Genomic DNA, 14,661 nt, shown 5'->3' with positions numbered 1-14,661 from the left:
CACAGCTTGTAAGTGAGCCAGTAGCTGGGCCACTAGGGGCTCTCCTCCCCCCTGAGAAGGAGTGTAAAAGGATCGATGCTGCCAGCAAGAGAGTTGCGGCCCAGGCCGCCAATTAATGGCGCATCACCAACTCCCAAGCCTTATTAGCCTGGTATAACCAGGCTCCCTGGGATGACATGGAGGAGCTCCTTCAGTTCTTACCAGATGAGCAGTGTAAAGGGAGATAGCAGATAGTTGCAGAAGGGCGGGTGAGTTCTAACAGCTTAATCTGGTGCACCCTGGACGCCCTAGACACAGCAGTACGTAGCATGCAGCATTAATACCATCAGGCGTGCCAGTGAGCTCCAGGCACTAACCTTGGAAGAACGTTCTTCCAGATTCATAGGGATAAGGTAGTCCTTAGTACGAACCCTAAGTTCCTACTTAAAGTGGTTTCTCAATTTCACATAACCCAATCCATCGAGGTACCCATTTTTTTCCTGCAGCCTGACTCTGTTGCAGAAACAGCCCTTCAAATATAGATTTTAAGAGAACACTCATGTTTTACATTGACAGGACCAGAGTTTAGGAAAACAAAAGAGCTCTTTGTGGCTTTTTCACCACCTCACAAGAGCAGTCCAGTATCCAAATCTGTCATAGTCAGATGCATAGTTAAATATAAACAGACTTGTTGTGCTAAAGCCAAGAGACTGTTACCTGTTACCCCTAGAACACTGTTTACGTACAGGTGCTACTATGGCCTTTCTTGGAAACATCCCCATAGATGACATTTGTAAGGCAGCTACATGGTCCACACACATTCACAAAACACTGTATGGATGTGTTAGCATGCCAGCAAGCCAGTGTAAGTTAAGCTGTGCTTCATACACTTTTCCAGTTAACTGCTACTCCTGTAGGCTAGCCACTGCTTTTATGGAGGGACTGCTTTACAGTCTGTGCAGAGCATGTGTATCTAAAGTCACACATGCCATTGAGCGGATTGTTACTTACCTTGTAGGCATCTGTTTGTTGCTGTAGTTAGTGCTGTAGATTCATATGCGCCCTCCCTCCTTCACAAACACCTATGGCCATTGCAGTTACATCATTCCTTTGTGTGTGTGTGTGTGTGTGTGTGTGTGTGTACACATATGTATTTATTTTTTGTATCGCCATCTTACTCTATTATTTCCATCTTTACACTACTTGAATCCCCGCCTGCGGAAAGAAAATGTAGCAATGGAGTTGATGCCCATGCGCAGTATCACTATGACTCAGAACCCTTCTTTAAAGAACAACAACTTGCACCACTCTGTACCGAACACTAGATGGCAGGAGTATGCAGAGCATATGAATCTACACCCCTCCATTCCACAAACAGATGCTTAAAGGGTAAGTAACATATCCTTTTTATCACAAGAAAGTCCCATGTCGCATGGTAGAATGTTCTTAGTCCCTTCCTGCACGGAGTCTGTAAGGATCTATCCCTTCTCTCATCCTACTGTTCTGGTGGGGCTACGATATATCCCATGCAGGCATTTCATTTGAATACGTTTGAGCCACATGGATACTGCTAGGATTAGAGGAGCCGTCTTTCCTTCAGCCCAATCTGGGTCATCTAGGGAATCTACATCCTCTATCCACCTTTCATGTAGCTGCGTGAGTGGATCTGGGTAGTATTTACTTTAGTCTGATGCAGTCCTGAGATACTCATTTCCCAATGTGCTGGAGATGTGATAGTCTTTAGTGTAGTGTCCCTTTGGGAAGCACCCCTCCCAGCAATTCATTCTCAAGCTCCTACATCTCTTCTCTCACCTTCTCTTATTATTAGTAGAACTTATATACCTTCTGCACCATAGAATTTTTGAGGCCTGGTCAAGTCTCCTTTTACTTCAAAGCCTGTACAGAGTAAGGGCCTGAATTATGGTTTGACATAGGGCGTTATTCCATCGCAAACATGATGGATATCCTGTCTGCCATATTTCAGTTCTGTTATAGTCTATGGAATATCGTCCGCCAAACTCTAAATCTGGCCCTAAATGAGAATTAGGAACTTTTACCACACTCGGATGCATTGATATGTCTTGCAATTGAGAACACTGGTGCAAAACCTTCCTACTAGTTGCAGTTAGAGTGTAGAAGTGTACATGTTTGCTTCCAAGCTGCTGTTAATAACAAGCAGTGTTAAATCAGAAGACCTCTTTACACAAAATACAATAGATTATGTTGCAGTATTCTGCTAAAGCAGAGCAAACAAGTCTTCAATGAACATGTCCATTCATAAGGCCTAATGTTTGTTACGTGTATTAACACCAGAACACACAGTCTCCTTAACCTCCTCCTAAACCATATGCTCTACTGATGCCTATGTCTAAATGCAGATTCCTTGCTCTGTGAATACACCCAGGTGTCAGACTTATATTTCTCTCAGCAGTTCCCTTGTGCTGGTAGGAGCTTAGCATCAGGTCCATGCCACCCTAGAAGTGATATTGAGGCCATAATATAGCCACCACCTCTGTGTGTCAACGTTGGTTCCTTTCTTTCTGCATTTTCAAACACGGATCCGGAGACCGCTCTTTTGATTTCTGTCACTTGACAGGATTCATTCTTCAAAAATTTCAAACATCAAGTGTGAGGATCTGTCTCTCCCTTACAAAATGACTGGTTTAAAACTATGCAATGACTTCCACCAACAGATGTCAGTAACAGATCCTCCTGAGGTTTGTCTCGGTCTGGGTTCCTTCCATGATTAGAAGTTGTGCTGCGACTGCTCTGGATGAATCCTGGACAGTGAGGCCAATCTCTAAGTCTTGGAGTGCTGTAGGATGTCTCAGAAGTTTTGGTTGATGTCAAGAATGTAGATGCTATCTTGTTCCTGAGGCCGTTCCCAAAAGAGATTGTTGTCCAAGGCCATAGGTAAGTTGAATAAAAAGAAGCACAAGATGTCCGAACATGGCTCCCATTCTGGCCATTTTTTACCAGTAGAAGTAACGTGGACATCAGTGTATCTCAGTTTCGCACTCCTAGCTCAGAGGCAGTGCTGATCTTGTCCTGATCCAGCCTGAATTCTCTGGTCTGTTGGCGATGCCACAGCAGATCCCTGCTATGCTGTGAATCTTTGATAACTGGATCCTTCTGGAGCGCCTTTGGACCCCATGGTTCTGAGGAAGTCTCTGGTTGGATTGCTGCCTGTGGGTCAACCCCTGATGCAGATTGTGCTTTTCAGGCTTATATTGGGACCAATACAGACTCCGGGATTGACACTTGCTCTGACTTCCCCTGTGGCATTGAGACCTTCACTGTGCATAGTCCACTGGCACTAGAGGAAGACCCCATAGTCCTTTTAGATTTGAAAGTGACTCCGATGGCTGAAGTTGTGTTCACATTGATGTCTCCTGCATCATCAGTCTGACACCTCACAGCTTTAAGACTATGAAAATATATTCAGACCTGCCTTGATAGATCACCAGACATTGCCCCAATCTCGCTGTCTGGCCGCTTTATAGAAGAGCCCAACCCATTTGCCATGGTCATTAGGCGAGCCGCTTAAGTACGGAACCTTCCCTCAGAGATGCTTTTTTGTTGGACTAGAGCTTGGGATTTTGCCTTCCTGTCTCTACTTCTCCTACTTTAAGTCCTGAAGATGAGGAACGACCAGGCCAAGTCCTCCTATGAGGAACGACCAGGCCAATTACTCCTAGTGGTTCTGGAATTAGCTAGGGCATTGTGGCACCCAGAACTTATGGCCATGAGCATCTGTCCTCATTTTAAACTGCCTCTTCAGGAGGCCCTACTGTCACAACCTTAGAGTAGTGTACTGCACCTGTACAACTTGCATCTCCATGCTTGGAAATTGAGCAGTGATAGTTGATGGCATTCGATCTTCCTCCTGAAGTGGTGAATGTGATTTTGGCAGCTAGGCATCCCTCTACTAAGAATATCTATGTGGGATGCTGAAAAGGTTTGTTTAGTCTTTGCATATCTTTCCCTTACAGGACCAATTGTCTGATGTTCTCCTTTTCTCCTTGTCTCTCACTGAGCAAGGCTTTGCTTTAGCAACAGTTAAAGGTTTTTTGTTGGCCCTAACAGCTTTTCTCCGATTGCCTTATCAGCCATCTCTGCTTAAATCACCTGTTGTGTTATTTGAAAGGGCTGGCACGTCTCTTCCTCCCAAAGCCCTTTGTGATATCCCAATGGCACCTTAGTCTGGTTCTCACATTCTTGATTTACACTCCAATCTTATAGTCTTCTAGTTGCAGATTCCTAACCTTTGAATTCTCCCCAGACCGTATCCAGAAGACTTTTACATGAGCAGGTGGCATCGATCGGCTCTGTGTCTATCATCACCGGCATCCGCACCGTAAATGATTTGGTACCTATATAGGCACCACCCAGGCACGCCAACGTAATTTCTTTTCTTTTTGCACCAGCCAGTGCAGATCTGAGAGAAGACCTACCCATCAGTCGTTTTTTGACTGGCCCCTTTTGACAAATATTTTTGAGTTTGAACGCACAATGGTTTTAAAGCGCTGTGGAGCTTGTCGCCGGCCAATGCCAGTGACTGATGCGCACCTTGTCTGCTTGTGGTGTTTTGAGTGCAACCACAACCCGAAGTCGTGCTCCAAGTGCCATGCCATGCATTTGAAAGCTTTGAAGGAGCCGATGGCTGCCCAACACGCCACTCCTCACAGATCAAGTCTCTAGTTGCGAGGAAGGTCCCGGGACCAGTCGTGGAGTCCTAAGTCGCTGTTGCCCCACTCCCAAGTCCACTACAAGTCCTCAGTACCATCGAGTAAGTCAAGACACAAGAAGAATAGTAAGAAGTCAAAGTGTTTTTTGACTTCTCCTCGACTGTCCGGAGATGGGACAGTGGAGCATAGGCATTGTAGGCCTTGTTCTTCAGAATCTGCGTCTGGTTCCCAATATTCTGGGAGCCGAATTGACCCCCCGCCCAACTAAAGGAATTCTATGAGGCAATGTACCTCATTTTTGGGCAGTCTGACCCTGTCTGAGGGGCCCCATCAGGTTCCTTTACCAGCAGCTTCAGCCTCCGTGCCAATGGGCCCCAAAGATACAGTCATCCCTGACTCCAACACAGAGGCAGATGGGTGTCGCCCAACTCTGGCAGGAGCTTTGCCTATTCTGTTGGGTTTGGGGAAGACTTGGAGGTGTCATTGGACCCATTAGAATACCAGCCCTATCACGATGAAATAGACTGGCTTGAGGACTTGGGTGAAGCCAGTGTACTGGACACACCTCCAGATACTGGTATGCTTTCTCCCCTTACTGTGGCTATGGAGGAAGGAGCGTCTTACGCAATGGTGGTGGTAAGGGCGGCTGAGGTCCTTGATCTTCAGTTGCCCTTGGTGGCAGCCAAGACTAATCTCCTGACAGAGGTGCTGCAGCCGGGAGCTTCCAGGTCCAAGGCCCTACTCTCGATCAGCGATGCCTTCATAGATGTCCTTTTAGGTACCTAGTCCAAGCCCAGGACAGAGGCTCCTGTGAATAGGATGATTGTCCACCGTCCACCTGGAAACCCAACCTTCCTCACGCAACACCTGGCTCCTGAGAGCTTAGTGGTCCAGCCTCAACTTCCCACAGCTCTTCCCTACTGCTCCCCCATAATGCTGGACTCACTGGGTAAAAGATGTTTTCTTCCCCCAGCCTGTTATGTGGTCTGTGAACACCCAATGCCCTTTCGGACGATTCCCACACTATGGGACACAGCTGCGCAAGTGCTACCACAGGTCCTGGAGGATAACCCGGGCTGTACTCCCTTAGGATGTTGCCGACAAGAGGGCTGTAGAAAAGTTCACAATTTGTTGCATACTTGACACGACCAACTCGCTAGGCAGAGTGGGGATCACAACAGTGGCCCTGAGGTGCCTTCAAGCATTCTCAGGCTACGGTCAGGTCCTTGGGCCTCACGGCAGCCCCTAATCAAAAGGGGCTTCCAACTGCAACAAATTCCCTCCCATCCACCATGCCAGCCATGCTGTCCAGCCTCTGCGTGGGCGTGGTATCCACAACCTCATGTCAGGTGGCCACCAGTAATGTCAGTCCCCTCCTCCCCCAAAATCTGCAGCAGCCTCTAAACCCTCCTAGTCGGCCTGTGTCCCACCAATGGCACCGGGATGGTGGCAGGATTTACCATCTCCTGCCCCACTGGTAGTCCATAACTTCAGACAGGTGGGTTTTGCCGATCCTTCCCCTTCGAGATTAGCTCTCCCTCCATGCCGCCATTTTATGACCAGATGATGGAGGATCATCTGTCCCTTCTCTGTAAGGAAGTCGCGACTCTCTTGGCCAAGGGAGCCATAGAATGGTTTCGGTGCCATAAGTAGGCTATAGTTGTTCCCTCTACTTTCTGGTTCCAAAAAGGGCACGGGCATCTGCCCTATTTTAGACCTCCATGCTCTCAACCTTACTCAAGAAGAAGTTTAAAATGCTCACATTAGCTCAGGTCTTCTCTGCCTTGGATAGAGGAGACTGGATGTAAGCATTGGACTTACAGGATGGTTACCTGCGGTTCACGGTAGGTCTGTGGTTGCTCTTCCTGCTACTTTTTCATCCCTGAAAAGGACATGGGTCTTCGTCCTGTCCTATCCTAGATCCCTCAATATCTTTTTCAAGAAGGAGAAGTTTGAGATGCTGAAGTTAGCTCAGGTCTTGTCTGCCCTGGACCCCGGAGACTGGGTGGTAGGGTTGGAGTTGCGGGATACTTACTTTCACATCCCCGTCCGGCCTGCCCACAGACATTACTTGCTGTTCATGGTAGTCCACGAGCTCTTTCAGTTCATCATGCTTCCCACTGGCCTTACCAGCACCCTTCGGGTGTTCAGCAAGGTGATGGTGGTGGTTGCAGCTCATCCGCAGTGATCAGGGGTTTGTCTTCCCTTATTTTGATTGCCTGTTAAAGGCGGGCTTGCCCCTGGCTTTCGTCTCCCACCTCCAGACTACAGCGGACCTCCTGCATTCGTTGGGTTCACAATAAATGTGTGGAAGTCACAGCTGACTCTGACAGTCCCTTTAATTAGTACTGTTCTGGACAAAATGCCTACTCTCCCAAGCGGTGAGTCCTGGATATTCAAGTTATGATACCGATGTCCCAGCCTCTGTCCTTGATTTTGGTGAAAATGACTTTGAGGCTGCTGGACCTCAAGACCATCATGCTGGTGACACATGCCAGACGGAATATATATGGGCTCTGTAGTGGAGCCTAAAATTCCAGAGGGCGCAGCATCAAGGGAGTCTCTTTCCGGCTAGGTCCAGATCCCAAGGTGCAAGGGAACTGCAAAAGATCTGCAGTAATGGTTAATGAACAGTGATTGGGACAGAGGTAAATCCCTCTCCTATCTCCAGCCACATCTGGCAGAAGTGACAGATGCATCACTCCTGAGATGGGGCAGCCATCTGGGAGAGGTGGAGATCCGAGGGCTCTAGTCTCTGGCAGAAATCTGGACTCCATATAAATCTGTTGTAGCTTCGGGTAATCTGACTGGCATTGAAAGCCTTTCTGTCCTCCAATGGAAGGCTAGTGCAGGTTATCACAGACCACATCACCGCCATGTGGTACTACAACAAGTGGGGAGGGGTCAGGTCAGGGACGCTTTGTCAGGAAGGTTGGGGCCTCTGGGCATGGCTGGAACAGTAGGGCATATCCCTGGAGGTTCAACACCTGGCAGACTACTCTCTGAACACCAGAGCACACAAACTCATATGAAGATGCATAGTGAATCACGAATGGCGTCTAGCCGGAGGTGGTGCACGATCTCTTTCAGCAGTGTGGAGAGTCTTGGTTTGATCTATTCGCCTCCTCCGAAAACACTGTGTCAGCAGTTTTGCGTGCTGGAGTTTCCAAAGTGGCTCTCACAAGGAGACACTTCTCGTTTTGAGTGGAGCTCAGGTCTCCTTAATGCCTTTCCGTCTATACCACTTCTGCCTAGAGTTCCCAAGAAGATCGGAACGGCTGGGACCAAGTCATTCTTGTGGCTCCGGATTGGTCACGGAGAGGCTGGTATCCTGAGCTGCTGAAGCATGTCTATCGATCCTCCGATCAGACTGCCCTTTCAAGCAGCAGGGGAGGATTCTTCACCTGATCATGTCCAGTCTCCGCCGCCTTGCATGGTGTTTGAGTGGTGGCAGTTGGCAGCTTTTTACCTTCCTCCTGAAGTCAGCAATGTAATCTTTGCTGCCAGGCATCCCTCCACCAAAACGGTATGTACCTGTCTGAAGTAATTTTATGTTGCACAAGAAAGTCTTTTGATCCCCTTTCTGCCCCTCTATCTGAGGTTTTCATTTTTATTCTTTAATTCTTAAAGGCTATTTATCTACCATTTCTGATTTCTTGCAGTTGTGTGATCAACCATCCTTGTTTAAGTCTCCTATTGTACATAGGCTCCTCCACCTTCTTAATCACAGCCCTCCCTACCCTCCTCCCCATTCACTGTCCTAGTGGATCTTAATTTCGTTCTGACCTTTTTGATGTGTGCTCCTTTCAAACACCTGCACAAGTGTCCCCTGTGGCTTCTCACTTTGAAAACCGCCTTTCTTGCGGCAATTACATCTGTCTGCACAGTGAGTGAGTAGAAGGCCTTATAATCTAAGCCACTCTACCTCTCTTTATATACTGACAAAGTGATACTTCGCACAACGGCCTCTTTTCTGACAAAAGTGCTAACTCCTTTTCATGCAGGCCAGTCATTCACCCTGCCTACTTTTTATGCACCCCAACATCCTTCTAAGAAAGAAGAGAGACTTCACTGCCTCAACCCAAAAAGAGTGTGTGTTTTACCTTGCTCATGCACATGAGTTCCTGCTGGATGACCAACTCTGCGTGGGATATGTGGGTGCAAAGAATGGTTGGCCAGTGCAAAAGCAAACTCTCTCGTTGGGTCGTGCTCTGCATCAAGATCTGCTACACACTTGGCAAAAAGCAACCTCCTGAAGGCTTGCACACTCATTCTACCAGAGCTAAAGCTGCAACCTCTGCATTAGCATGTGGAGTTACACTCCTGGACATCTGTCAGGCAGCAATGTGGGACTCTCGGAACATGTTTACCAAACATTCCTACCTGGACAGTCAGGTACGTAGGGATAGGCATTTTACCTGTTCGGTCCTGCAGGACTTCTTCGTTTGAAATTGGTTTCAGACCCACCTCCAGGGATGGTATTGCTTGGGTATCTATTCAAAGGTAAGGAATCTGCAGCTAGAAGTCGATCAAATGAACAAGTTACTTACCTTCGGTAACGCCATATCTGGTAGAGACTATATCTAGTTGCAGAATCCTTACAGATCCACCCATCCTCCTTGCTCTGCAAACGGATTTCTAGGAGCAGGGACTTCCCTTTCAGGACCCTAGTTTTGACACACCACATGTCATTGTTCATGTCTCTTCGCTTCTGGCGTAGAAAGTTGTGAAAGAAACTAACATTAACTTTGATCAGCATCACCTACCTCCATGCAGGAGTACTGCTCACAAAACATCTTCCGGATCCTGTCTGACTCCTTGGGAGAATTGAAAGGTAAGGACTCTGCAGCTAAATATAGTATCTACTAGATAAGGTGTTACTGAAGGTAAGTAACTTGTTCATGGAGCCAGTGCACAGTTGTAATCTAAAATTGTTCACATTGGAAACTGTCTTCCTAATTGTCATCACATCTGCTTGTCTCTTGAGTGAGACTTTCTTCCAAGCAACCATTTATTTCCTTTAGTGGGCAGGACCAAAACAGCCTTTCTCCCAAAGGTTGTAATGCATTTCCAAATTGGGCAGCCTGCCATCGTTTCTTGCTCCTCTTTATCCATCCAAAGAGATAAAGAAACTCCATCGCTCAAACCCAGAAAGAGCTGAGAGCTTCTACATACATTGCACCAAGGATCGCCGGGTGGACGAACAGCTCCTTGTGAAGTTTTCTGGGGTGAAGAAGGGAAGAACAGTGTAGAAACTGACCATCCTCAAACGGATTGCTCTTAGCATTAAGATCTGTATTGGACTGGCCAAGAAAGTGTCTAGAAGGCCTCTGGAATCATTCCACCAAAGCTGCTCTGCTGGCTTGCGGAGTGCCTGTTTTGGACATCTGCCAGTCTGCTACATAGACATCAGTTCACACATTCATAAAGCACTACTACCTGAGTAGCCAGGTCCGGCAGGAAGGGCACTTTGGCCAGTTAGTCCTGGAGGATTTCCTGCTCTGAGCCATTTCACAGACCTACCACCTGTAGAGGGATTGCTTTTGTGTCTATTTATTCGGTGAGTAATCTGGTTAGAAGTGTCCATTAGAAAAACAAGGTACCTTAGTTAACGCTTTTTCTGATGGAAACTCTAACCATAAATTCCTCATTGACCCCCCCCCTTCATCCCCGTTCTGTGGAATTAAGTCCCTTGATCCATATTGAAAAATATTCCAATTGGAGATCTGCACAGTGGTACAATCGGTTTACTAAGAGTGTCTTAGGGCGTAGACAAATAAAAGAAGGAAACTGACATTGCTGCATGGTATATTGTATCACTTCCAGGGCAGGATGGGGCCAACATAGAAGTACCCCACGCCACCAGCAAGTGGGAGTGAATTGCTGAGAAAAATCTCCTGATCCAGTCTGGCACCTAGGAGTATTTTCAAGATGTGAAATCTACAATTAAAGTACTCACCTGAAAGAGCGTTACCAAAGGTAATAACTAGTTCCATCTGCCACCATGATGGGATTAAGTGTACTGGCTGACTCCAGGACTCCTCATAAGCCAACCCTTATTATGCATTTAATTTGTGCAGATGATTCACATCTAACTCAGCTCCCTGAAATGGTTGGCATCCCAGCGCTCAGTAAAACTACATTATTAAATGATTGCTGAAGCCATGAAAGTTAGCTTGTGGAATTGACTAAGCGATGATAACATTCAGAATTTGCATTGTTGAAATGGCTCTGCCCATTTCATAATTCTACATTTTGTTGGCTGGAAATTAACGTGCTCTGTTTGTGCAATATAGGGGCTCTGTCCTTTTGGCGCAGGTATCTGGTTAGAAAGCGGATGTTTTAGATTAACCTGTAAAACTATACAGTGTATTTTTTTGTGTGTGCGAGTGTGTATATGTGTATGTATGTATGCATACTATAATGACCATAGTAGCATAGGCGAATCTTAATTATCTTAACTGTTTCCAGGCTATAGGAACGCCATCCCATCCCTACCCCAAAATAATTGTCACCTAATCATTCATTCCTTCTTGTTGACATGGCTGGCACCCTGAAAATCAACACTGGAGAAGAGGGGTTCAGTGTTTTTTTTAATTTTGTGATTAGCAACATTTTGCAGCTCTTGAAAACAGATATGCATATCATATCGTCGTTTCTGTTTGTGTTTATGTAAAGTGTGCGTTTGGGTCTTCTTACTTATTTCGATGTTCCCTTTTCTAGAATGGCAGATGACTGGGTTTTAGCGTTTACTTGCTCATACTAAGCCTGGGTTTTATCTTTAGTGTCTCAATGCTCTTAAAAAATAAAACTCACTTTAACCCCGTTATTCCCCTGTATAGCTACACGGACACAGAGCAGTATGAAGAAGCTGTAAGGGACTATGAAAAGGTTTACCAGTCAGAAAAAACAAAAGGTAAATTGCGTAAGCCTTCTCACGTTTGCTTGTATTTTCTCCAACGGCCACTAGAGGGGAGTAAAGTACAATCTTTAGTAACATTCCTTTTCTGATTCTAACTACATTACATTGTTTCTTGTTCAGCTCTTCACTTATGCTGCATTAGTTCATAACTTGTCAGACAGAAAAGGGGGACATATTAGTGTAGCACTACGTGAGGCACTAAAGTGCTTAAATATAGCTCACTGTAAAACATCATTACTCAAAGTATACAACATGGCTCCTTTCGGTAAATGTTTGCTGCTGAGACATGCAGGGCTACTGGAGTTATGCGGCAAGAGGGTCAAATTATGCACCGGATTGAGTAAATAATGCAGCAAGAAAAGGCAAATTATGCAGCCCAATTTGTGTTGTTACTTCTTTATTTTGTCATAGTTATACTTATTAACATGTGGAATTGGTTGCCCCTTATTAGTACCAGTTTAACGCATAAATATGTAAATAAGCAACAGAAAGGTAACCAATCTACCTTGGAAAAGGGCCTTCCCCTGCGTGTTAACATGTGGCTGCATGTTTAGTAACTTTTGAACCGTTTGAGCTAGAAACAAAAACTTTTTTGTTAAAATCTGCATATTTTGGATTGTGTGGCAACTGCAGCAAGTCTATAACTGTGCACACAACGCCACAGCTGCACAATTTCATAATTTCAGTGGCCATAGACATATGATGGATGATCTGTAGGTCACATGTTGACATCCCATAAAGTCATACTCTGCCTTTCATGCAAAGTTAGATTGAATACCGTAAACTTCGGTTGTAATAAAATCTGTTATTTACAGTGAAAGCATTATCTAAATTTGAAAAGAAGCATTTACTTGAAAGTAGTCTTGGCTTCCTTTCTTTTAAGGAAGCAATGAGTGTTGCGGGACAAAAAGTTGACTTGTTTCAAGTTTGAGGACTTTTCCTGTAGGCTAAAGACTGTGACTAAGAAGATGAACATTTTCCAATGAGGCCTCTGCAATGCGGCATGGAATTTGCAAGTCTGGGTTTAACTTTGCAGATAGACTTTGCTTTGTTGTTTGCTATCACTTCCAGCATATTTCAGGTTCATTTGTTTCACTATCCAGAATGTGAAAAAGGACATGTCCCTCATATCCATGATTATTAGGTGCTATGCTTGACCAGAGTTAGTGAAAGTTGCAACTCAAATTTGTAGTGGTATATACTAATGCAGTGTAGTAGCCAGACTTCAGTCTAAATGATAGGTGAGGGTTTGTTAGCTTTGTGCCTTCTGTTTAGAAGCATTTAAACTTACTTGCTTTTTTGCAGTTTGGTTTACATTAACTATGCAGCTAAAGGACCTGCCCAACACAGGCCATTCCCCTTCATATTGAATGTTTCAATAGAGTATAGAGATTTGTCTCATATCGCTCTTATACCTCTACCCTTTACAAGACAAGATTTTTGACTCCGAGTTTTTCATCTACCCATTTTAGTATTAATCTAACAGAAAGCAATGGTTGGTTCTGTCCTAAGTTGATTTTTCAAGTCTAGTATTTTGTATTTATTGTGCATTAATGTTTCTGCAGTGAATTATTTGTAAGTGAAATGCTACTATATTTGTCTTGTTTAAAGCAGTCTGTGATTCTCTCCTTTTTTTTCTCTTGAATGTTGTAGGGCTGCTTGTTTTAGTCGCACATGATAACCTCCTGAAACAAATAATTTCTAGTGCATATTAAATAAATTGTTTGAGTGTGGCCTTCTAAATACCAAAGGAAAATCTCCCTGGTTGTATGTTTACATCAATTTTGCTTTTATGCACACTCTAAAGACAGAATCAAAGTAGCCCTAGCAGTAGAAACCACAGACACAAGCTATTGTTGGCTGTTGGATAATTCAGTGCATGTCCAAATCCACACAGCCTCTTCTCATTGTGCTTTTAACAATAGATCTTTCTCTATTCAGATCTTTCCTTTTTGATTGGTGTTATGCAGTCATCTCACACATTTACATCAAGGGCCTCTCTTTCTGTCCACACAATGGACAGGGACTTAGATGGATTCTGATTTCAATAACCACTTTCTGTTTGTACAGTGTGCTTGCGTGTGACATTCTCTGCCTCTCCATCATTATTTTCGGGGTATCGGTGAAACTGTTAAAAAAACTGTTTCTGTTTTTTATTAGAGGACTGATTTGGGTCTCACTGCTAGTATTAACATTTGCCTCCCAGCGATGTATGAAGTCCAGCTAAAATATTGAAATTAATGCCTTCCTAGATGGGTATGCAACACTGTGTTGTAGGACTCCTGAACATGCATGTCTTGGCAGTTTATGCGAAAGCCCACACATTTTACGTAAACGTATGGTTTTGGAGCTTTGCAGTGGCAACCTAGCCCATGCTGTACTTAAAAACTAAAAGCATGACAAGAAAATTAAGGAAAAAAAGGCAACTAACCTTCATATTCTCCTAGTAGATTAGTAGATATCCACTGCATAGCTTTGCCACAATTTAGGAAAGAGATGAAGACATACCTCTTTAAAGAACACTACATCACGATGAAGTAATATTTCACCTACTTGCTTAGAACCCAGTTAACTCTCCAGTCACTCATTTGTATCTTTGACTTCAAAAGCACAACGTTCTGCTACGGCTTAGTTTGTACTTTACAGATAAAACATACGTACATATTTTAGAAATCCAGGTGATTGAGGAAAGCAAAGACCTTGAGACTATCAATTTATATCAACCACTTAAAATGTAACATTCTTCTTAAAGTTGTCATAAATGTAGAGGGTGGCTTGCAACATTCTGCAAATCTCAGGTTAGCGAAAACTTCATACTACCCTTGTAGATTCACCATTACATCAAAGAAAGATACAGTTTACATCATACGTCTACTGCAATTTGTCCTGTTTCCAACCTTCCAAGTGATTTAGAAATTGGTGTAATCTGCAGAAATAATTAGGAAAGCCTGATCTACATGGCAAGACTAAGGTAGTTACTTCTAGGTAAGAGGGTTTCCCTGCCAACTAGTTACTGTGCCAGGAAGGCAGTAGTTTCCCTAATCCTAGACCCTCTGCTTGACATGTGAGGTG

The 14,661-nt window shown here is 44.7% G+C and overlaps 1 protein-coding gene across 1 annotated transcript in view; it reads left to right on the top strand.

The window, feature by feature from the left end:
• DNAJC7 (DnaJ heat shock protein family (Hsp40) member C7) overlaps positions 1–14,661 on the top strand; it is a 356,596-nt gene that overhangs the window by 250,436 nt on the left and 91,499 nt on the right. The window contains exon 10 of the mRNA XM_069237667.1: positions 11,510–11,583. Within this exon, the coding sequence (XP_069093768.1) occupies positions 11,510–11,583 (74 nt within the window). The remainder of the gene's footprint in view (positions 1–11,509; positions 11,584–14,661) is intronic.

The sequence above is a fragment of the Pleurodeles waltl genome, chromosome 6, assembly GCF_031143425.1.
Source record: "Pleurodeles waltl isolate 20211129_DDA chromosome 6, aPleWal1.hap1.20221129, whole genome shotgun sequence".
NCBI lineage: Eukaryota > Metazoa > Chordata > Amphibia > Caudata > Salamandridae > Pleurodeles > Pleurodeles waltl.
This window is presented reverse-complemented; position numbering and strand designations above follow the sequence as displayed.